General features: G+C 43.3%; 1 protein-coding gene and 1 long non-coding RNA gene across 4 annotated transcripts in view; one reads left to right on the plus strand and one right to left on the minus strand.

The window, feature by feature from the left end:
• Nucleotides 1-24,158, plus strand: part of LOC142249489 (uncharacterized) — a 51,006-nt gene that overhangs the window by 18,555 nt on the left and 8,293 nt on the right. The gene's annotated exons all lie outside the window — the stretch shown is intronic.
• UBE2U (ubiquitin conjugating enzyme E2 U) overlaps nucleotides 3,192-24,158 on the minus strand; it is a 39,787-nt gene continuing 18,820 nt past the window's right edge. Inside the window, exons 5-11 of the mRNA XM_075321144.1 lie at nucleotides 21,984-22,081; nucleotides 21,755-21,881; nucleotides 17,508-17,586; nucleotides 6,013-6,101; nucleotides 4,551-4,617; nucleotides 4,344-4,444; nucleotides 3,192-4,151 (exon numbers count right to left, since the gene is read on the minus strand). Of these exons, the coding sequence (XP_075177259.1) occupies nucleotides 3,961-4,151; nucleotides 4,344-4,444; nucleotides 4,551-4,617; nucleotides 6,013-6,101; nucleotides 17,508-17,586; nucleotides 21,755-21,881; nucleotides 21,984-22,081 (752 nt within the window). The 3' untranslated portion in view covers nucleotides 3,192-3,960. The remainder of the gene's footprint in view (nucleotides 4,152-4,343; nucleotides 4,445-4,550; nucleotides 4,618-6,012; nucleotides 6,102-17,507; nucleotides 17,587-21,754; nucleotides 21,882-21,983; nucleotides 22,082-24,158) is intronic.

Consider the following 24,158-nt stretch of genomic DNA (forward strand, 5'->3'; position numbering starts at 1 on the left):
TCAGGTCCCAGACAAGACCCCCAAAACCCCAGACCACACTCCTAGATTAACCCCGAACACGGATCAGACTCCTCAGAGCATTCAGGTCCCAGACAAGCCCCCCCAAAACCCCAGACTGGACTCCTATATCAGATCAGACCCCCGACTCCTCCGCATGTTTTCATACCCCAGACTTGTCTAATGCAGAACTTAGACTAGACTCCTAAATAAATTCAGACCCCAGCGCCAGAGCAGACCCCAATTGAATCCAGATCATAGACTAAAACCCTTTCTTAATTCAGATCACAGACTAGATACTTAAATATATTCAGACCTCAGAATAAGACCCCTAAATCATTATAGACCCCACACCAGACCCCTTGATCAGTTGATACTTCAGGCCAGACACCTAAATTTATTCAGTCCTGAGACGAAGACTCCTACATTAATTTAGACCCGAGACTAAAACCCTTCAATCAATTCAGACCCTAGACCAGACCCCTTAATCAACTGAGATCTCAGACCAGTCCCCTAAATTAAATCAAACCCCAACACGTGAAATAGACCCCTCTATGTATAATGACTCTATATAATATCTAATAAACACATGAAATAGACCCCTCTGTGTATAATGACTCTATATAATATCTAATAAACATGAAATACAGTCAGGGCCAGAAATATTTGGACAGTGACACAAGTTTTGTTATTTTAGCTGTTTACAAAAACATGTTCAGAAATACAATCATATATATAATATGGGCTGAAAGTGCACACTCCCAGCTGCAATATGAGAGTTTTCACATCCAAATCGGAGAAAGGGTTTAGGAATCATAGCTCTGTAATGCATAGCCTCCTCTTTTTCAAGGGACCAAAAGTAATTGGACAAGGGACTCTAAGGGCTGCAATTAACTCTGAAGGCGTCTCCCTCGTTAACCTGTAATCAATGAAGTAGTTATAAGGTCTGGGGTTGATTACAGGTGTGTGGTTTTGCATTTGGAAGCTGTTGCTGTGACCAGACAACATGCGGTCTAAGGAACTCTCAATTGAGGTGAAGCAGAACATCCTGAGGCTGAAAAAAAAGAAAAAATCCATCAGAGAGATAGCAGACATGCTTGGAGTAGCAAAATCAACAGTCGGGTACATTCTGAGAAAAAAGGAATTGACTGGTGAGCTTGGGAACTCAAAAAGGCCTGGGCGTCCACGGATGACAACAGTGGTGGATGATCGCCGCATACTTTCTTTGGTGAAGAAGAACCCGTTCACAACATCAACTGAAGTCCAGAACAGTCTCAGTGAAGTAGGTGTATCTGTCTCTAAGTCAACAGTAAAGAGAAGACTCCATGAAAGTAAATACAAAGGGTTCACATCTAGATGCAAACCATTCATCAATTCCAAAAATACACAGGCCAGAGTTAAATTTGCTGAAAAACACCTCATGAAGCCAGCTCAGTTCTGGAAAAGTATTCTATGGACAGATGAGACCAAGATCAACCTGTACCAGAATGATGGGAAGAAAAAAGTTTGGAGAAGAAAGGGAACGGCACATGATCCAAGGCACACCACATCCTCTGTAAAACATGGTGGAGGCAACGTGATGACATGGGCATGCATGGCTTTCAATGGCACTGGGTCACTTGTGTTTATTGATGACATAACAGCAGACAAGAGTAGCCGGATGAATTCTGAAGTGTACCGGGATATACTTTCAGCCCAGATTCAGCCAAATGCCGCAAAGTTGATCGGACGGCGCTTCATAGTACAGATGGACAATGACCCCAAGCATACAGCCAAAGCTACCCAGGAGTTCATGAGTGCAAAAAAGTGGAACATTCTGCAATGGCCAAGTCAATCACCAGATCTTAACCCAATTGAGCATGCATTTCACTTGCTCAAATCCAGACTTAAGACGGAAAGACCCACAAACAAGCAAGACCTGAAGGCTGCGGCTGTAAAGACCTGGCAAAGCATTAAGAAGGAGGAAACCCAGCGTTTGGTGATGTCCATGGGTTCCAGACTTAAGGCAGTGATTGCCTCCAAAGGATTCGCAACAAAATATTGAAAATAAAAATATTTTGTTTGGGTTTGGTTTATTTGTCAAATTACTTTTGACCTCCTAAAATGTGGAGTGTTTGTAAAGAAATGTGACAATTCCTACAATTTCTATCAGATATTTTTGTTCAAACCTTCAAATTAAACGTTACAATCTGCACTTGAATTCTGTTGTAGAGGTTTCATTTCAAATCCAATGTGGTGGCATGCAGAGCCCAACTCGCGAAAATTGTGTCACTGTCCAAATATTTCTGGACCTAACTGTAGATCCCTCTGTGTATAATGACTCTATATGATATATAGGAATAGATCCCTCTGTGTGTAATGACTCTATATAATATATAATAAACACATGAAATAGATCCCTGTGTGTAATGACTATATAATATATAATAAACACATAAAAGAGATCACTCTGTGTATAATGACTATATAATAATATAATAAACACGTGAAATAGATTCCTCTGTGTGTAATGATTCTAAATAATAAACATGTGAAATAGATCACTGTGTGTAATGACTCTATATAATAAACACGTGAAATAGATCATTCTGTGTGTAATGACTCTATATAATATGTAATAAACATGTGAAATAGATCCCTCTGTGTGTAATGACTCTATATAATAACCACGTGAAATAGATCCCTCTGTGTATAATGACTCTATATAATATATAGGAATAGATCCCTCTGTGTGTAATGACTCTATATAATATATAATAAACACATGAAATAGATCCCTGTGTGTAATGACTCTATATAATATATAATAAACACATAAAAGAGATCACTCTGTGTATAATGACTCTATATAATATATAATAAACACATGAAATAGATCCCTCTGTGTGTAATGATTCTAAATAATAAACATGTGAAATAGATCACTCTGTGTGTAATGACTCTATATAATAAACACGTGAAATAGATCATTCTGTGTGTAATGACTCTATATAATATATAATAAACACGTGAAATAGATCATTCTGTGTGTAATGACTCTATAATATGTTTCCCTTTTTGTATTGAATTACTGAAATAAATTAACTATATATATATATATATAAAAATATGGCGCTATAATAATAAATAATATTATACCACTGTATCAAGAACATATCTATGCATATATTTTTTTAATTGGATCATTCCTTTTAGACCCCAGTCTGCATCCCTAAATGAATCAGACCCCTGTCCAGACCAAAACGTTAATTCATACTCCAGTTTTGTATATTCCTGGTAATCCAGTAGTCACATAGAATAGGCACAGAATGAGGAAGTTGAACAGATCCAATAGTCCAGTACCCAAAACAGCGCCACTCCTGCCCTTGTGGCAGGGTCAGGTACTGCACCTCGGCAGCACTATGCACTTGAATAGATGGAGGTATTTTGAGGTCATTGCAAATGTTGCAATCCCTTTATTCTGCTAAGGGGACCCAGGTGTCAGACAATTTGCTTCTATGGAAAAAAAAAACCCTCTTGATTTTTGTTCTTTATGTGACATGTAACATGTAGAATGATTGTACTGTTCAGTTGTGTTTGTGAAGGAAAGGCGCTCACTCTTCACATACACTCAGCCTATCCAAAAATATATCACTACCCCCCCTCCAAAAAAAACCTGCAAAACTGACGTGCTGAGCAGAGATATCCTGTACAATGTCGCCACCTTGTGGTAGAATAGAGATAGTTCACTCTACATTTAGTGAAGTTTATGACACCGAAGTCACAAAGTTTATTTACGCAGAAATTGTTGTGAAAATGAACATTGTGCTCCTGATCTGACGTTGCTATCCATGTGAGATGATAAGGGAGCAGGACAGGAAATACAATGCTTTAGCCTATAACTTTCATCATTATACTTCAGAGCTGCAATCACAATTCAGCTGATTGATTGCTAACACCAGTGCAGTAGAAAGGTCCCTGTAATCAGTCTTCCAGTAGCTCAGTACTGAGATTATTAGTCCAGGCCACCAAATTGTCCACTTCTTCTTCCAGCGGTTCTGTATTTCGTTCGGATTTGTGGCACGTCGTCGTCCTGTCATCAGTCTGACGCCTTCTATCGCAACGGCTTTCTGTCTCTGACTTTACATCTGTGATCGATCCTAATAAGTGACTTTCTGATGAGAAAATATAAAATAAATATTAGAAAAATGAAATCTCTTGTGATCACAGTGACCCCCCCATTTTACTGGCAGCACAGGACAAATTGTAACACTGCTCTGCCCTCTAGTGTCCACAGATGAGAATTACAGGCCTCACTTTCCTGCATGGAAAATGGTAATGTTTATAGAACAGCTGACAACTCATACCTGACAACCTGCACAGCGCACATCCCCGGGCGTCCACCTCTCTGAGGGAAGGAAGTGTTGTTATACGGTCACTAAGACGTCCATGAATAATGATGCTGTATCTGCAGATGCAAAATATATCATTCATCACTGTGGAATTTCACTGCACTAAGCGGGGCATAAATTACATAAATACAACTGCTATAAGCTGCACATCTTCTAACTGACAGTTTATTCCCGCACTTCATCTCTTCTGCTTCTTTAGAAAAGATTCTTGATTCTAATTTTCTGTATTCTGTAATAAACAAAGAAAATAGTAAAAGCAAGTACATACCGCATATATAAAGAATTATATTCTTGTACATAGGGGCAGTATTATAGTAGTTATATTCTTGCACATAGGGGCAGTATTATAGTAGTTATATTCTGGTACATATTGGCAGTATTATAGTAGTTATATTCTTGTACATAGGGGGCAGTATTATAGTAGTTATATTCTGGTACATAGGGGCAGTATTATAGTAGTTATATTCTGGTACATAGGGGCAGTATTATAGTAGTTATATTCTGGTACATAGGGGCAGTATTATAGTAGTTATATTCTGGTACATAGGGGCAGTATTATAGTAGTTATATTCTTGTACATAGGGGTAGTATTATAGTAGTTATATTCTGGTACATAGGGGCAGTATTATAGTAGTTATATTCTGGTACATAGGGGCAGTATTATAGTAGTTATATTCTGGTACATAGGGGCAGTATTATAGTAGTTATATTCTGGTACATAGGGGCAGTATTATAGTAGTTATATTCTGGTACATAGGGGCAGTATTATAGTAGTTATATTCTGGTACATAGGGGCAGTATTATAGTAGTTATATTCTTGTAGATAGGGGCAGTATTATAGTAGTTATATTCTTGTACATAGGGGTAGTATTATAGTAGTTATATTCTTGTACATAGAGGCAGTATTATAGGAGTTATATTCGTGTACATAGCGGCAGTATTATAGTAGTTATATTCTTGTACATAGGAGAAGTATTATAACAGTTATATTCTTGTACATAGGGGCAGTCTTATAGTAGTTATATTCTTATACATAGGGGCAGTATTATAGTAGTTATATTCTTGTACATAGGGGCAGTATTATAGTAGTTATATTCTTGTACATAGTGGCAGTATTATAGTAGTTATTTTCTTGTTCATAGGGGACAGTATTATAGTAGTTATATTCTTGTACATAGGAGCAGTATTATAGTAGTTATATTCTTGTACATAGGAGCAGTATTATAGTAGTTATATTCTTGTACATAGGAGCAGTATTATAGTAGTTATATTCTTGTACATAGGGGCAGTATTATAGTTGTTATATTCTTGTACATAGTGGCAGTATTATAGTAGTTATTTTCTTGTTCATAGGGGACAGTATTATAGTAGTTATATTCCTGTACATAGGGGGCAGTATTATAGTAGTTATAGTCTTGTACATAGGGGCAGTATTATAGTAGTTATATTCTTGTACATAGGAGCAGTATTATAGTAGTTATAGTCTTGTACATAGGAGGCAATATTATAGTAGATATATTCTTGCACATAGGAGCAGTATTATAGTACTTATATTCCTGTACATAGGGGCAGTTTTATAGTAGTGATATCACACTTTAACCCTAAAATATTCCTTTTAACGTACTTTTATTTTTTACCCCCTGGACGGTCTTTGATGTGGCTATTTCACTCCATGTCTTATGATAATTCTCAAAGGAAACAGTTTTTATTTTCCTAAAAATAAGGATGAAATAAAACTTAGTGCACAATATATCAGTTACAGTGTTAATATGGTTCAAAAAAGAGAAATGTTCACAAAGTTAAACTGAGTAATAGGAAAGGACAAAGGGAAGCAGCACACAGACTACCACAATGCAGGATCCATTCCACCCCAGTAGAGCTAATCTTCACTACTGATCCCATTTGTGGATCCATTGGACCAGTATAATAAGAGTGATGCTCCTGGGAACGTAGCACTGATCAGACAAGACATCCTTGTGAATTACGGCAGTGATCAAATGAGGCATGAAAAAAGTGATCATTTGATTTTAAGGGGAAAAATAAAAAAATAAAAATAATGTGGTAGCAAAAGTGTGAACACCCTCTTATAATCGGGGATGTAATTGTGTTGAGAATCAGCTAATCACATTTACCCCCATGTTACATAGTAGTCAGTGTGCGGCTGCCATAATTTACAGGGATTCTGATTAACCCCAGGAGGATTTTCCAGATTTTCCTTAATTGTATTTTACATCAAAAGCCATTGTCTATAAACAGCTGACAACACAGCAAAAGGATCTCATTGTTGAAAGCTATCACTTGGGAGAAGAGTATAAAAAAAATTCAAAGGCATTATATGTATCAAGGACACTGTGAAGACATACTGAAGAAGTGGCTTAAATTTGGCACAACACTGACATTACCTAGAACTGGACACCCCTCAAAAATTAATGATAAGACAAGCAGAAAATTGGGCCAGTAGGCAGACTTACAGCAATAATAAAAAGGTGCAGGAATTTCCATAACCTTCTGGTTGTGTCCTGCATGTGACAACAATCTTCCATATTTTTCATATGTCTTGCAAGGCTGAAGCCTTTTCTTGCAAAGAAAAACACCCAAGCCCAGCTATGTTTTGCCAAAACTTTCATCACTTCTGTCATAATGTATTATAGTCTGGTTCGACCATGGTTGAGTTTTTGGCAATAAATCCATAAGGTATGTTTGGCACAAAGCCAATGCTGCACATCACAAAAAGATCACCATGCCCACAGTGAAGCATGGTGGAGGCAGCATTATGCTCTGGGGCTGGATTTCTACAGCTGGACCTGGGGCTTTAGTCAAGAAGGAGGGGATTATTAACGGCCAATTTCCAGTGAGTTTAACAAGAAAACCTTCAGGCTTTTGCTAAAAAGCTGAAAATGAAGAGGTATTTCACCTTTCAGCACAACAATGACCCTCCAAATCAACAGAAGAACAGCTTCTCCAGAAGAAGAACAACATTTTGCAATGACGCAGAGCCCAGGCGGAGTCCAATTGACAATCTGTGTGTGTGACCTGAAGAGGGCGCTGTAGACAGGAGATGCCCTGAGTGGGCAGAGATCACCAATTCTAGATGTGCCGCCCTGATAAACTCCCTCCCAACAAGACTGAATGGTGTCAAATGCAAAGGCGACTTTAACACATTATTAGTATATTGGTGTTTGGATTTATGTAACCACATTACTGTTACCCTTTATTTTTCTTTTTGCATTTGAAAAAGATTTCAGTTCCCTTTTTCAATTCAATTGTACAGATTATGGACAACATTAAAGGAAGAGAAAATTCGGAAATTATTTTTTTTTTAATGATTTTTTTACATTACAAAAACCCTGCATATTAAGAGGGGTGTGTAGACTTTATATATACTGTATCTATGTTCAGCATGAATAAAATGTAACTCAAGGCAAAAGGGAATACACGATTTATTATTAATTAGTAAATTAATCTAATGGGACAGTTGCAACAGGCAGATCTCAGAACAGAATGTGCCCACCTGTCCTGTAGTGACGCAGCCACCAGGGGGCACTGTCAGAAAGCTGATGTCAGAGCTGATGGCACATTGCAGGTTTTATATGTGATTATTGCTGTGGTTTCACTCCAGTATCGAGTCTTATAACATTGAACATGCAGAGATCAGAGCTGTGAGGATCCGTTTAATTGGAAATTATTCCTCTACCTATAAAACACATGGTCATGTGCACAGGGTCACAAAATAGACCTTGTAATTCCCAAAACATCACTTTTATGATTGCATCATGGCTGATTTTGTTATGGGGGCAGAAGGGATGACTCCATTATAGTGGATTTATTATGAGGACCCCGTCCAGGGCTTTTATGTAATGCATTGACCCTTATACCAGGGGTCTCAAACACGCGGCCCGCATGCGGCCCCTCAGGGTAGTTTGTGCGGCTCCCAGGCCCGTGCCCCTGGTCACTGTCTGCACTGTATGTCAGATGAATGTGTTGCTGGGGCTGAGCTCTCGCGCCGCCAATACAATCATCTCACATAAATCACTGACAGTGACGCTGCACCTGCCGGCGCGATAGTGACCATGAGGGGCCGCACAAAGCAGAGATGAGGCAGCGGAGGGAGCGTGGGACAGGTGAGAAGAATGGTGTGTGTGTGTGTTGGACGTTAACCCCTTAGCGACCTATGACGTACTGGGTACGTTATGGCTCCCTGGTACTTAAGGACCAATGACATACCCAGTACGTCATGGCAAAATCGCGGCCCCGGTGGCTACGATCGCTGCAAAAACCTTAGATTCGGGGAGGAGGGGACCTCAGGAGGGGTGGTGTCTCCTCCCCGGACTTACGGAGGCTGTGATTGGCTGAGCGGCGTTCGTCAGCCAATCACAGCAACTAATGTTTCAGCCATTGAAAATCGCTGAAACATTGAAATCCAGCCATATCAGTGCAGCTGTAGCCCTGATCATTGGCTGGAGCTGGGTGACCTGTGTTTCACCCGCCCCCAGCTCTGATTGGAGAGACCGGCCTTGTGACCGATCTCTCCAATCACTGTGGATCTGGGGCCGGAGACCGCCCCCTCAGCTTCACTCCGGCATCTGTGGAAGGTGAGTGGAGCTGCTGACCCATTACTACAGGATGGGGACAAAGTGCACACATTACTATGGGATGGGGACAAGGCTGGGGGCATTACTATAGGATGGGGACATTACTATTGGATTGGGACATTACAAGGATGGGCACAATACTATTGGATGGGGACATTATTACTATAGTATGGGGACATTAGGATAGGGACTAGGATGGGTACATTACTATAGGATAGGGACTAGGATGGGTAAATTACTATAGGATAGGGACTAGGATGGGCACATGACTATAGGATGGGGACATTACTATAGGATGGGGACAAGGTGGGCACAGTACTATAGGATGGGGACTAGGATGGGCACAGTACTATAGGATGGGGACATTACTATAGGATGGGGACTAGGATGGGCACAGTACTATAGGATGGGGACATTACTACGGGATGGGGACAAGGTGGGCACATTACTGTAGGATAGGGACATTACTACAAGGGGACAAGGATGGAAAACATTACTATAGAATAGGGATAATGCTGGGGACATTACTATAGGGTGGGGACAAGGTTGGCACATTACTAAAGGATGGGCACATTACTATAGAATAGGGACAGTACTATAGGATGGGGACATTGCTACAAGGGGACAAGGATGGGGAACATTACTATAAGATGGGGGACATTACTATAGGATGGGGACAAGGATGAACACATTACTGCAAAATGGGGACAAGGATGGGGAACATTACTTTAGGATGGGGACAAGGATGAGCACATTACTGTGGGATGGGGACTAGGATGGGGCACATAACTACAAGGGGACAAGGATGAGCACATTACTGTGGGATGGGGCACAATACTACAAGGGGACAAGGATGAGCACATTACTGTGGGATGGGGCACAATACTACAAGGGGACAAGGATGGGCACGTTACAACAATATGGGGAACATTACTAAAAGATGTTGGTCAAAATTTCTATATAGTGCTAATTGTAAGACTATTAGTTACAAGAAAGGGATGAAATGTAAAAAAAGGTTTATATTTAAACAAAGAATGTGCACGTTTGCTATAATGAACAAGTGAAAATGTTGAATATCAGTGATCCCAAGGTGTGTAAAAAAAATATATATATATATATTATATATGTATAACATAAGAATCCAGAAATTATAGGCAACAACTCGAAAATGATGCATTTAAACACAGAGCACAAGAGTCTTTAGATTCACCAAAATATAGAAATACCCCATAGACACCGTAATGCAAATGTATAAAACATTTTATTTAATAGCGCACAGGGTATTACAATACATACAGAACAACAATCATGAAAAACCGGAATGGGTAAGTGAAGGAAGAGGGGAGAACCCCACGTGACCCAGGAAAAATGTCAAGTATTATATAGGACCTGCTAATACAGATATATATATGTCTTATTGTAGTAGCCTCATGCCCATAGGAAAGGCCCACGTAGGGGCCAAAGATCCATTGCCGCTAGTTAATGGCCCAATACATAAACCTATGGCCTTCTATCAGGTCATACCTCAAATATATCTGCAGGCCTATATATAAGACTGGCACAATGGCCAAAGTTCGCTCTACGGCTAGGCTATAACCTCATATACAATTAGGAGGTGCCCAGACAGTGTCGCATTGGTCAATCATTAATAAGGCATGCAGGCTTACCACAAACAAGCAGAACGTCCGGGAGTCCTGGAGGGCACGTGGGGACCGACGTCCCAACACGTGTTTCGTCAAGTGCTTCGTCGGGGGACGATGTTAAAAAGTGCAAGAAGTGGGGTTTAAGAAGGGAACCTAATTATCAATGACACGCCTCCATTTCCCCATGTGCACAAGAGTAGGTGACCGCTGCAGAGCGCGCCGTGGCTCGGTATCGGCGGCCGGAAGCCGGCGGAGCGAGAACTTCCGGTGACGTCACCATATGGTACTTCCGGTTCCCCGCCGCAACGAGCGTTGCCACGGACGCGAATCAACAAGCGGAAACCACTGTAGTGCTGGGTAAGATGGACCTGCCCCTAATGGAAACGCTAATCCAACCTCCACAATCCCATCAACAACAATATGGTATATAATGCGCAAACATATGCTAGGCATTATTGTATATGAAATATCCCCTAATAACACCTATCAGGGGAATATATATATATATTACAAGGCACATACATATTATGCATTATTTATATACAATCACCACAAGTGGTGCTTAAAAAAAGATAAAGGGAAGAGGAAGAGGATAGATAGAATAGATAGGCAGACGTCTGCAAAGGAGTAAAGATGTAAAAACATAGACATAGATATATACACAGCAATTTCAGCATGAAAACAATTACAGATATTCCATGTCCATGTACGCCGCAGTTCCATAGCCTCCCAATTTTTGGTTCTGTAAACGTATACGAGCCTCCGTTTCTTCCAGGTCGGAATTGATAACAGAACCCGAATGAAGGGGGCGCTTTTACGGGAGGGGGGGGGTGGAGAGAGGGGGGGGGGGGGGGGCCGAGATGAGGAAGGTTCATGACAAAAACAGGTCCCTTAAAATTAAACAAAAGATAAAAAGACACACTGTTAAAAGAGTCATAAGACCACCAATATATACAGCATGAAAAGATAACACTAAAAATACACTAGGGGCTACGCAACTATTCACCTCTGTTGCATATACATGGTGGACTCAACCACCCTGAAAACCAACTCTCGAGTTTAATTGAATCCGACTGGGAGGAGCTCAACCTCCCTCTTTCTTCTCTCCAGTCGGACTCACTTAGGATACCATTATTATGGGGATAAGAGCGGTGGTTATAAGAATGGGGCGAAGGAAAGCCGTTCATTCAGCCCATCTGGTGCCTGAGTACCCAGAACAAAAATCCAACGGCACTCCATCTGTGCCAGCCGTTTTTTGAGGTCACCGCCCCGAATTCCCAGATGTACCCTATCGATGCCACGGACCTGGAGGGATGTAGGGTCACAATTGTGAACCTCCCTAAAATGTCTGGGTATCGTTTTTAGGGATTCGGGGTTGGTGGCCTCTTTGGCCGCCAGAACATCACGCACATGCTCCCTCGTGCGAATTCGGAGCTCACGTGAGGTCAGACCGACATATATCTTGTTACAGCCACACGTGGCGTAATATATTACGCCAGATGTGCTGCAAGAGATATATGCCCGAATGGAAAACTCCCTCTTTCCGTCCGCTGAACAGAAGGTTGTGGCCCGAATGATGTTCTGGCAGCCACGGCAGCTACCACAAGGGTAGCAGCCGACACGTTGGGGACCACATCCAAAAAGGGGGGTTCTCTTGGCAACATAGTGACTATGCACCAATGCATCCCTGAGACTCCTACCCCTCCTTGCCGTCATCAAGGGGCGTTCCGGTAAATAGCCACGAAGAGAGGGCTCAGTATGGAGAATGGCCCAATGTTTATTTAGTACACCTCTGATTTGGTCCCACTGTCGGCAATAGGTGGAAATAAATCTCGCCACTGGACTAGATGTGGGTTTTGTAATTGCATTCCCAGATAGGAGCTGGTCCCGCTGGGAGTGTTTAGCACGCTGGTAGCCTTTTTTGATGGATCTCTTGCTGTACCCCCTCATTATGAACCTCTCCCTCATATCCCCTGATTCGGATTCAAATCCATCATCCGACGAGCACAGCCTGCGTAACCGCAGAAACTGGCCCGTCGGGATGGCGTTCACCGTCGACCTGGGGTGACCCGAGGTAGCATGGAGGAGGGAATTGACCGAAGTGGTTTTCCGGAAGATGGTAGTAGAAACAGCCCCGTTAGATTCCACCGAGATTCTAATGTCCAAAAATTCGATGGTCCTTGGTCCGACCTGATGAGTTAAGTAGATGTTATAGCTATTGGAGTTAAGATGACGCACAAAATCTTCCAGCTCAGAGCCGGTTCCCCCCCAGACGACCAAAATGTCGTCAATATAGCGCAGCCAACACTGCGCATGGGAGCTCGCCGGCACGCCGTCCCCGAAAACCTCCCTCTCCCAAAAACCGAGAAAGAGGTTTGCGTAAGACGGCGCGCAGGCCGCCCCCATCGCAGTGCCGCGCCGCTGGAGGAAGAACCGGTCTCGAAACACAAAGAAATTGTGCGTCAATATAAACTCCAACAGCTCCATAATAAGGGCGGACAAGGACCCATCAAGACTACTCGAATCCAAGTAGAATCGCACGGCGGCTAGCCCATCCCGATGGCCAATGCTGGAATATAGGGCCTCCACATCCATTGTTACCAAAATCGCCTCCTCCTCCAAGATAAGACCCTCCAGTCTCCTTAGGACGTCAGCAGTGTCTCTGACATGAGAGGGCAACGTCTCCACTAAGGGATGCAAGTAGTGTTCGATGAATTTGCATGTGACGTCGCACAGCCCTCCCATGCCAGAGACAATGGGACGCCCAGGAGGTGTCTTGGGCTTTTTGTGAGTCTTGGGGAGGAGGTAGAAAGTTGGAACAACAGGTGTTTTTACTAGGAGGCCCTCATAGATTTTTTTAGGAATAATCCCCTCCTCAAATGCCCTCAGTAATATCAACTCCAAGTCACTGGTGAAGCCGCGTATGGGGTTATGATGGAGAGGTTCATATGCCTCCCGGTCCCTCAATTGCCGCCATGCCTCCCTCTCATACAACTCCACTGGCCAAATTACCACATTCCCGCCCTTGTCGGCGGGTTTAATCACCACCCCATCCAACGATTCGATCTCCCGTAGTGCCATTTGTTGTTGTCTAGTGAGGTTGTTTTTACCCCCTCTCCGCGGACGGAAAGAGGGAGTTTTCCATTCGGGCATATATCTCTTGCAGCACATCTGGCGTAATATATTACGCCACGTGTGGCTGTAACAAGATATATGTCGGTCTGACCTCACGTGAGCTCCGAATTCGCACGAGGGAGCATGTGCGTGATGTTCTGGCGGCCAAAGAGGCCACCAACCCCGAATCCCTAAAAACGATACCCAGACATTTTAGGGAGGTTCACAATTGTGACCCTACATCCCTCCAGGTCCGTGGCATCGATAGGGTACATCTGGGAATTCGGGGCGGTGACCTCAAAAAACGGCTGGCACAGATGGAGTGCCGTTGGATTTTTGTTCTGGGTACTCAGGCACCAGATGGGCTGAATGAACGGCTTTCCTTCGCCCCATTCTTATAACCACCGCTCTTATCCCCATAATAATGGTATCCTAAGTGAGTCCGACTGGAGAGAAGAAAGAGGGAGGTTGAGCTCCTCCCAGTCGGATTCAATTAAACTCGAGAGTTGGTTTTCAGGGTGGTTGAGTCCACCATGTATATGCAACAGAGGTGAATAGTTGCGTAGCCCCTAGTGTATTTTTAGTGTTATCTTTTCATGCTGTATATATTGGTGGTCTTATGACTCTTTTAACAGTGTGTCTTTTTATCTTTTGTTTAATTTTAAGGGACCTGTTTTTGTCATGAACCTTCCTCATCTCGGCCCCCCCCCCTCCCTCTCTCCTCCACCCCCCCCCCTCCCGTAAAAGCGCCCCCTTCATTCGGGTTCTGTTATCAATTCCGACCTGGAAGAAACGGAGGCTCGTATACGTTTACAGAACCAAAAATTGGGAGGCTATGGAACTGCGGTGTACATGGACATGGAATATCTGTAATTGTTTTCATGCTGAAATTGCTGTGTATATATCTATGTCTATGTTTTTACATCTTTACTCCTTTGCAGACGTCTGCCTATCTATTCTATCTATCCTCTTCCTCTTCCCTTTATCTTTTTTTAAGCACCACTTGTGGTGATTGTATATAAATAATGCATAATATGTATGTGCCTTGTAATATATATATATATTCCCCTGATAGGTGTTATTAGGGGATATTTCATATACAATAATGCCTAGCATATGTTTGCGCATTATATACCATATTGTTGTTGATGGGATTGTGGAGGTTGGATTAGCGTTTCCATTAGGGGCAGGTCCATCTTACCCAGCACTACAGTGGTTTCCGCTTGTTGATTCGCGTCCGTGGCAACGCTCGTTGCGGCGGGGAACCGGAAGTACCATATGGTGACGTCACCGGAAGTTCTCGCTCCGCCGGCTTCCGGCCGCCGATACCGAGCCACGGCGCGCTCTGCAGCGGTCACCTACTCTTGTGCACATGGGGAAATGGAGGCGTGTCATTGATAATTAGGTTCCCTTCTTAAACCCCACTTCTTGCACTTTTTAACATCGTCCCCCGACGAAGCACTTGACGAAACACGTGTTGGGACGTCGGTCCCCACGTGCCCTCCAGGACTCCCGGACGTTCTGCTTGTTTGTGGTAAGCCTGCATGCCTTATTAATGATTGACCAATGCGACACTGTCTGGGCACCTCCTAATTGTATATGAGGTTATAGCCTAGCCGTAGAGCGAACTTTGGCCATTGTGCCAGTCTTATATATAGGCCTGCAGATATATTTGAGGTATGACCTGATAGAAGGCCATAGGTTTATGTATTGGGCCATTAACTAGCGGCAATGGATCTTTGGCCCCTACGTGGGCCTTTCCTATGGGCATGAGGCTACTACAATAAGACATATATATATATCTGTATTAGCAGGTCCTATATAATACTTGACATTTTTCCTGGGTCACGTGGGGTTCTCCCCTCTTCCTTCACTTACCCATTCCGGTTTTTCATGATTGTTGTTCTGTATGTATTGTAATACCCTGTGCGCTATTAAATAAAATGTTTTATACATTTGCATTACGGTGTCTATGGGGTATTTCTATATTTTGGTGAATCTAAAGACTCTTGTGCTCTGTGTTTAAATATATTATATATGGTACCAATAAAAATGTCACTTTGTCCTTGAAAAAATGCAGCCCCCCAAATTATTTTTTTTCCTCTGTGCGGCCCATACACCCAGCCAAGTTTGAGACCCCTGCCTTATATGGTCTTTTGACTGCAGATGTCTCCTGCCTGAATAGCACTGTACGATAATCAGGTCCTAAACAGGCGGCATCTAGAAACATCAGATCCATCAACAGCAGCTTCTGGAAACATCAGATCCATCAACAGCAGCTTCTGGGAACATCAGATCCATCAACAGCAGCTTCTGGAGACATCAGATTCATCAACAGCAGCTTCTGGGAACATCAGATCCATCAACAGCAGCTTCTGGGAACATCAGATCCATCAACAGCAGCTTCTAGAAACATCAGATCCATCAACAGCAGCTTCTGGAAACATTAGATCCATCAAGAGCAGCTTCTGGGAACATCAGATCCATCAACAGCAGCTTCTAGAAACATCAGATCCATCAACAGCAGCTTCTGGATACATCAGATCCATCAACGGCAGCTTCTGGAAACATCAGATTCATCAACAGCAGCCTCTAGAAATATCAGATACATCAGCAGCAGCTTCTGGATACATCAGATCCATCAACAGCAGCCTCTAGAAACATCAGATCCATCAACAGCAGCTTCTAGAAAAATCAGATCCATCAACAGCAGCTTCTGGAAACATCAGATCCATCAACAGCAGCTTCTGGAAACATCAGATCCATCAACAGCAGCTTCTAGAAACATCAGATCCATCTACAGCAGCTTCTGGGAACATCAGATCCATCAACAACAGCTTCTGGGAACATCAGATCCATCAACAGCAGCTTCTGGAAACATCAGATCCATCAACAGCAGCTTCTAGAAACATCAGATCCATCAACAGCAGCTTCTTGGAACATCAGATCATCAACAGCAGCTTCTAGAAACATCATATCCATCAACAGCAGCTTCTGGAAACATCAGATCCATCAACAGCAGCTTCTAGAAACATCAGATCCATCAACAGCAGCTTCTAGAAACATCAGATCCATCAACAGCAGCTTCTGGAAACATCAGATCCATCAACAGCAGCTTCTAGAAACATCAGATCCATCTATAGCAGCTTCTGGGAACATCAGATCAATCAACAATAGCTTCTGGGAACATCAGATCCATCAGCAGCAGCTTCTGGAAACATCAGATCCATCAACAGCAGCTTCTGGAAACATCAGATCCATCAACAGCAGCTTCTGGAAACATCAGATCCATCAACAGCAGCTTCTGGAAACATCAGATCCATCAACAGCAGCTTCTGGAAACATCAGATCCATCAACAGCAGCTTCTGGAAACATCAGATCCATCAACAGCAGCTTCTGGAAACATCAGATCCATCAACAGCAGCTTCTAGAAACATCAGATCCATCAACAGCAGCTTCTAGACACATCAGATCCATCAACAGCAGCTTCTGGAAACATCAGATCCATCAACAGCAGCTTCTGGAAACATCAGATCCATCAACAGCAGCTTCTAGAAACATCAGATCCATCAACAGCAGCTTCTAGACACATCAGATCCATCAACAGCAGCTTCTAGAAACATCAGATCCATCAACAGCAGCTTCTGGAAATATCAGATCCATCAACAGCAGCTTGCTGAATAGTTCTAATCCAATTCCGTTACCTGGATAAGTTACAAATATCAGGATATAATATTTTACGATTACAGAATGATCACATGATACCCACCTGTGTGCGGGGGCGGAGGTCGGGGTAGAGGTCGGGGCTGGGGTCTTACTTGTAGCGATGCTTTCTTGTATCGAGCCATCTGCAATTAACAATGATAAATAATAGAGCCGGGGCCGCACAAATATTCTCCAGCCGGACACACGTGATATTGTATGGCGCCTAATAATACCAATGAAATGCCACGTAACGTGGCCACAACGAGCCCTCGAGGGTGGGTTGTGCTGTCAGGTTGGGCTCTCCAACTGCCTAATTGAAGACGGACGGACAGATCATTTACCGACATTTGTTATTACACACCACTGGCTGAGCAGGGGTTAATACCGTCTCGCTGCCATGTATTGGGCCGAGCAGTCCCTGATCTCCGTCCAGCGCGCGCTGCGATAACAAACAGCCAGGAACTCTTTTTACTTATCTTTTTGAAATAGAAGTTAAAAGAAAATAATCATCGATGAGACGCGGCCAGAGGATATATCCTAGAGGAAAGTCTACACAGCTCTAATCGCAGGACGGGAAGCGGCATTACTCGTACTCTTCAGGGACTTTGTGCAAAAGCCATTTGCAAATCTTTATGTGCCAGGAGACGTCTCCATGTGAGATCACCAGTTTGTGTTGCCAAAAAGAGAAATGAGCCGTAAGAAGGTTCACGTAAGAATTTACTTCTACCACAGAAAAGGCACAAAATAAACCAGGTCCTATCTGTATCTCCTGAACAGTGCTAGTCTGCAGCGCTCACTATTCTGCTGGTACATCACTGAGTACATACATTATATTACTTATCCTGAGTTACCTCCTGTATTATACTCCAGAGCTGCACTCACTATTCTGCTGGTACATCACTGTGTACATACATTATATTACTTATCCTGAGTTACCTCCTATATTATACTCCAGAGCTGCACTCACTATTCTGCTGGTGCAGTCACTGTGTACGTACATTATATCACTTATCCTGAGTTACCTCCTATATTATACTCCAGAGCTGCACTCACTATTCTGCTGGTACATCACTGTGTACATACATTATATTACTTATCCTGAGTTACCTCCTGTATTATACTCCAGAGCTGCACTCACTATTCTGCTGCTGCAGTCACTGTGTACATACATTACATTACTGATCCTGTACTGATCCTGAGTTACATCCTGTATTATACTCCAGAGCTGCACTCACTATTCTGCTGGTGCTGTCACTGTGTACATACATTACATTACTTATCCTGTACTGATCCTGAGTTACATCCTGTATTATACTCCAGAGCTGCACTCACTATTCTGCTGGTGCAGTCACTGTGTACGTACATTATATCACTTATCCTGAGTTACCTCCTGTATTATACTCCAGAGCTGCACTCACTATTCTGCTGGTGCAGTCACTGTGTACGTGCATTATATCACTTATCCTGAGTTACCTCCTGTATTATACTCCAGAGCTGCACTCACTATTCTGCTGGTGCAGTCACTGTGTACGTACATTATATCACTTATCCTGAGTTACCTCCTGTATTACTCCAGAGCTACACTCACTATTCTGCTGGTGCAGTCACTGTGTACATACATTACATTACTTATCCTCTACTTTTCTTGAATTACATCCTGCATTATACTCCAGAGCTGCACTCACTATTCTGCTGGTGCAGTCACTGTGTACATACATTACATTACTTATCCTGTACTGATCCTGAGTTACCTCCTGCATTATACTCCAGAGCTGCACTCACTATTCTGCTGGTGCAGTCACTGTGTACATACATTACATTACTGATCCTGTACTGATCCTGAGTTACATCCTGCATTATACTCCAGAGCTGCACTCACTATTCTGCTGGTGCAGTCACTGTGTACATACATACATTACTTATCCCGTACTGATCCTGAGTTACATCCTGTATTATACTCTAGAGCTGCACTCACTATTCTGCTGGTGAAATCACTGTGTACATACATTACATTACTGATCCTGTACTGATTTTGCGTTACCTCCTGTATTATACTCCAGAGCTGCACTCACTATTCTGCTGGCGCAGTCACTGTGTACATACATTACATTACTGATCATGAGTTACATCCTGTATTATACTCCAGAGCTACACTCACTATTCTGCTGGCGCAGTCACTGTGTACATACATTACATTACTGACCTGAGTTACATCCTGTATTATACTCCAGAGCTACACTCACTATTCTGCTGGTGCAGTCACTGTGTACATACATTACATTACTTATCCTGAGTTACATCCTGTATTATACTCCAGAGCTGCATTCACTATTCTGCTGATTATTTAAAACAACTTTCAAGCTTGTTGTCCTCGCTAAGCTCCTAAAATTCAAGGGGGCAGTAAGTTTTCCTACATCAGGTGGTCATGTAAAGGATCATTACCCATATTGCATATCACTGATGCAAACCCTGTGCAGACATTGCGATTTTTGTTAGATGCCGCCTTCTGATACAAATAACATACTGCACATATAGTGTCTCGGATTCCTCCTCTCATTGTGTCTTAGATGGAGTGAGTGACAGTTTTGATGCCCTATGGAATCAGGCCGTGCTGAGCTGCCAATTTGGTGAGTGACAGTTCAGTCGTCCAATCTGGTGCGGGGGTATGCTGAGCTGTCGCTATGTTGATTGACAGCTCAGCAGTCCAATCTGAGACTGGGAGGAGCCGGGCTTCTTCAGGAGTTCCCTGTGATTGCCCAGCTTCTTAGCTGAGCAGTCAGTCCTCTGCCTTTGTCTTTCCTCTTAGTTCATGGCGCGCTCTCTTTATATCTGACCCCGGAACAATTGACTACTCTGCCTCACAGTTTGTCCGTGAGTAGTGACTAGCGTCAAATATAGCAGTGCCATATGTCAGTCAAAGAGCGCTACCATATAGATGATAATATTGTACAATGCAGGCATCACCACAGTGTGAAATAATATACTGCACTGTTCCTATCTACCAGTGCCACACATTGTCTGTATAGATGCCACCATGATACCCTAAGGCGGGCTTTGCACGCTGCGACATCGCAGGCCGATGCTGCGATGCCGAGCGCGATAGTCCCCGCCCCCGTTGCAGCTGCGATATCATTGTGATAACTGCCGTAGCGAACATTATCGCTACGGTAGCTTCACATGGACTCACCTGTCCTGCGACTGTCGCTCTGGCCGGCGACCCGCCTCCTTATTAAGGGGGCGGGTCGTATGGCATCACTGCGACATCACACGGCAGGCGGCCAATAGGAGCGGAGGGGCGGCCCACCTCCTTCCTTTCGCATATCCTACGGAAGCCGCAGTGACGCCGGTAGGAGATGTTCCTCGCTCCTGCGGCTTCATACACAGCGATGTGTGCTGCCGCAGGAACGAGGAACAACATCGGACCGTCGCGTCACCGTAATTATGGATTACGCCGACGCTGCACCGATGATACGATTACGACGCTTTTGCGCTCGTTAATCGTATCATCTAGGCTTTACACACTACGATGTCGCATGCGATGCCGGAAGTGCGTCATTTTCAATTTGACACCTGCGATGTCGTAGTGTGCAAAGCCCGCCTAAGGCTAGTTTCATACTTGCATTTTTTCCATCAGTCGCAATCCGCCGTTTTGGAAAACAGCAGAATCCGTTAACAGATTCCGCTGCTTCCCATAGACTTGTATGGACGACGCATTGCGACTGATGGTCCTGCATTGCATTTGCCGGCCGACGCTGCGCTGCATACGCCGGGCGGAAAGAACGCAGAATGTAGCGGTTTTCTGCGCTTCCCTGAGCGTCAAAAAAATGCAATGTGCTGGATTCCGTCGGCGTCCGTCATTTTATAATGGAAGCCTATGGTGGCGGAATCCGTCATTCGACAGATTCCTGTGACGCATCCGTTTTTACACAACTGTGCATGCTCAGTTGAGTGATTGTTGAAAAATCAGCTGCAACAGATTCTGTTGTTTTGCAGGATCCGTCGCATCCGTTGTGCCACTATATGCAACGCATCCGTTACATCCGTCACACAACGCAATGCTACGGATGCCGTTCAACGCAAGTGTGAAACTAGCCTAATAATACCACCATACTTAGTAGCACACCTGTCAGGTTGACCCCTGCAGATTCTACATAAGGAAGGATTACTGGGGCATTTTAGTTCTAAACCTTGCAGAAGTGTGAATGCAGCTCTGGATTATAAGGTGTAATTCACAATGGACAATATTAGCACAATTTTTGTATGATGACAGGCTAATTGTACGGTGTACCCCATATGGGATCATGGGCTTACCCTCAATCTGTCTGCTGGTCTTCACACAATTGAGAACCATCTGCCTGTATAGAGCTGATTTATTTAACACCATGTTGGCTGCGTCTGGATTGACGGCCTTTTCCAGTACTGGATTGGAGAGCATTGCCTGCATGATGAAGAAATCAATGGACATATCTGTACAGACTCGATGAGCACAGATCACACAACATAACGTGACATGGACATTTCCAATGAAGACAGCTTGTACCTGGATCACCAATAGGACATATGTCATGGTGTAGGCTGGCGTCCATTTTGCTGGTTCATCCAAAAAATCAATGCAAGGTTTACCTGAGGTCTGATCAACTGTAAGATAAAATACATAATGGCTGACAAGTAGATAATGATTATTTCAGTGATATTTCTTTTATTATCTGCTTTCACTTTGCTTTACTGTATGGACTTGGACAGAATGAGCAGAGCCATCTCATTAGCATTAGAAGATTAGGAAGTTACTAACAGACGGAGGCACAGAGAAGGCAGGATAGTAACACCAAATATTACCTAGATGCAAAAAAGATACTATCTGCAGCTCATCCGACACGTCCTGCTCCATCGCATTCAAGAAACGGTAATAATCTATGACTTTTTATCTGTTAATGAATTCATCATTGGATACAGATTATGACAAATACATAAGACATTCCCTTTAAGGTAAATACAGCGGCTCCAAGCTATTGTCCAAAGTGATTACAGGACATAGAGAAGAGATACAGCAGGCTCGCGGAATCGCAGAAAAAGATATAGGAATAAGTACAAAACATTTTGAGGTTGCACCAACCCAGATGCCACCCAATGAATTGATACAACCTGAAAACGCGTGGTGTTTGATGCTGTAGTGCAGTGCTCCTGCGCTATGAGACGTCTTTCCCTGCTCACTGTATTGTGCAGTTCTTATTCCCAATAAATGAGTATTGTTGGGAACAATTATATTTTTAAAATTAGATCAGGACACTGAGTCTCAAAAAAAGAGCACTTTAATGCACTGAACAATGACACCCGCCTCTGATGATTGATGTTTTATAACAATGAAAGAGAAGAATTAACATTTGTAAACCTAGAACTATGATACAATGACACACAAGATACAGGACAATGACACTGACACCTGGGGGTAGAGGATAGTGGCACTGACACTGGGGGTACAGGATAATGACACTGGGGGTACAGGATAATGACACTGACACTGGGGGTACAGGTTACTGACACTGACACTGGAGGTATAGGATAATGACACTGAGACTCGGGGTACAGGATAATGACACTGACGCTCGGGGTACAGGATAATGACCCTGACACTGAGGGTACAGGATAATGACCCTGACACTGAGGTTACAGGATAATGACACTGGGGGAACAGGTTAATGACACTGAGATTTGGGGTACAGGATAATGATAATGACACTGGGGGTACAGGATAATGACACTGGGGGTACAGGTTAATGACACTGAGACTCAGGGTACAGGATAATGATAATGACACTGGGGGTACAGGTTAATGACCCTGAGACTCGGGGTACAGGATGATGACGCTGACGCTCGGGTACAGGCCTGTACTGGGTGTCATATGTGATTATCTGCCTCTATACTGAACAGAAAGTTTCACATATTCCTCATTGTCCCCTATGGCGGATGTAAAGAATATTACACCATGTATATTTGTCTTTGACATCCTATCGGCGCCGTCCAAACAAGCGTCAAGAATGACAGATGGGAATTCCCACCAGAGGGCCGTAGTAATGATGCGGAGGAATGTAGGACGGACGGTCGCACGCTGAAAACCCCAATGACCTGACGAGACCCCTGTACGAGACCTGTTAAATGGAAAGTAAAATTTATTTGTGTGCACCTCCCTGGTACTCATAATTATCCTTCTGCGCCATCGTGACATCATCAGGTCCGCAGGATTCCCAAGTATTTGTAAAAATATCAATAAATCTTTTATTTTTGAAAGTCCCGTTGGATTGGTTCCAATTTTTAAAAGGGAGTGATTGGTGGGTAAAAATAATTTTTAAAAATGGCTAAGGATGGGTCACATAATATAAAAAGAATGACTAAATACATAAAAGAGGCAGCAGAGGCTCATTTCAGCTGCCCAAAACCACCCAAAACCCACCCAGGACCACCCATTTGTATGTGCAGTTTCTGTAAACTCTGCCCCTTTCCGGCTCGGGACATCCTCACATTTGGCATAGTTATTGCTATACCAATCTATGGAAAATCTGGGAGTGTTGTCCATTGTGAGCCCCTCTTGTTCCGACATCGCCGTCCCCTGCTGATAAACTGCAGAATCCCACCCTCGATAATCTACTGAAAACTCTATCTGCTTCCCCGCACTGACAAACATGGAGTTTCCTCCATAGCAACCAGGCAGATAATAATA

Source organism: Anomaloglossus baeobatrachus, chromosome 8 (genome assembly GCF_048569485.1).
Source record: "Anomaloglossus baeobatrachus isolate aAnoBae1 chromosome 8, aAnoBae1.hap1, whole genome shotgun sequence".
NCBI classification, from domain to species: Eukaryota; Metazoa; Chordata; class Amphibia; order Anura; family Aromobatidae; genus Anomaloglossus; species Anomaloglossus baeobatrachus.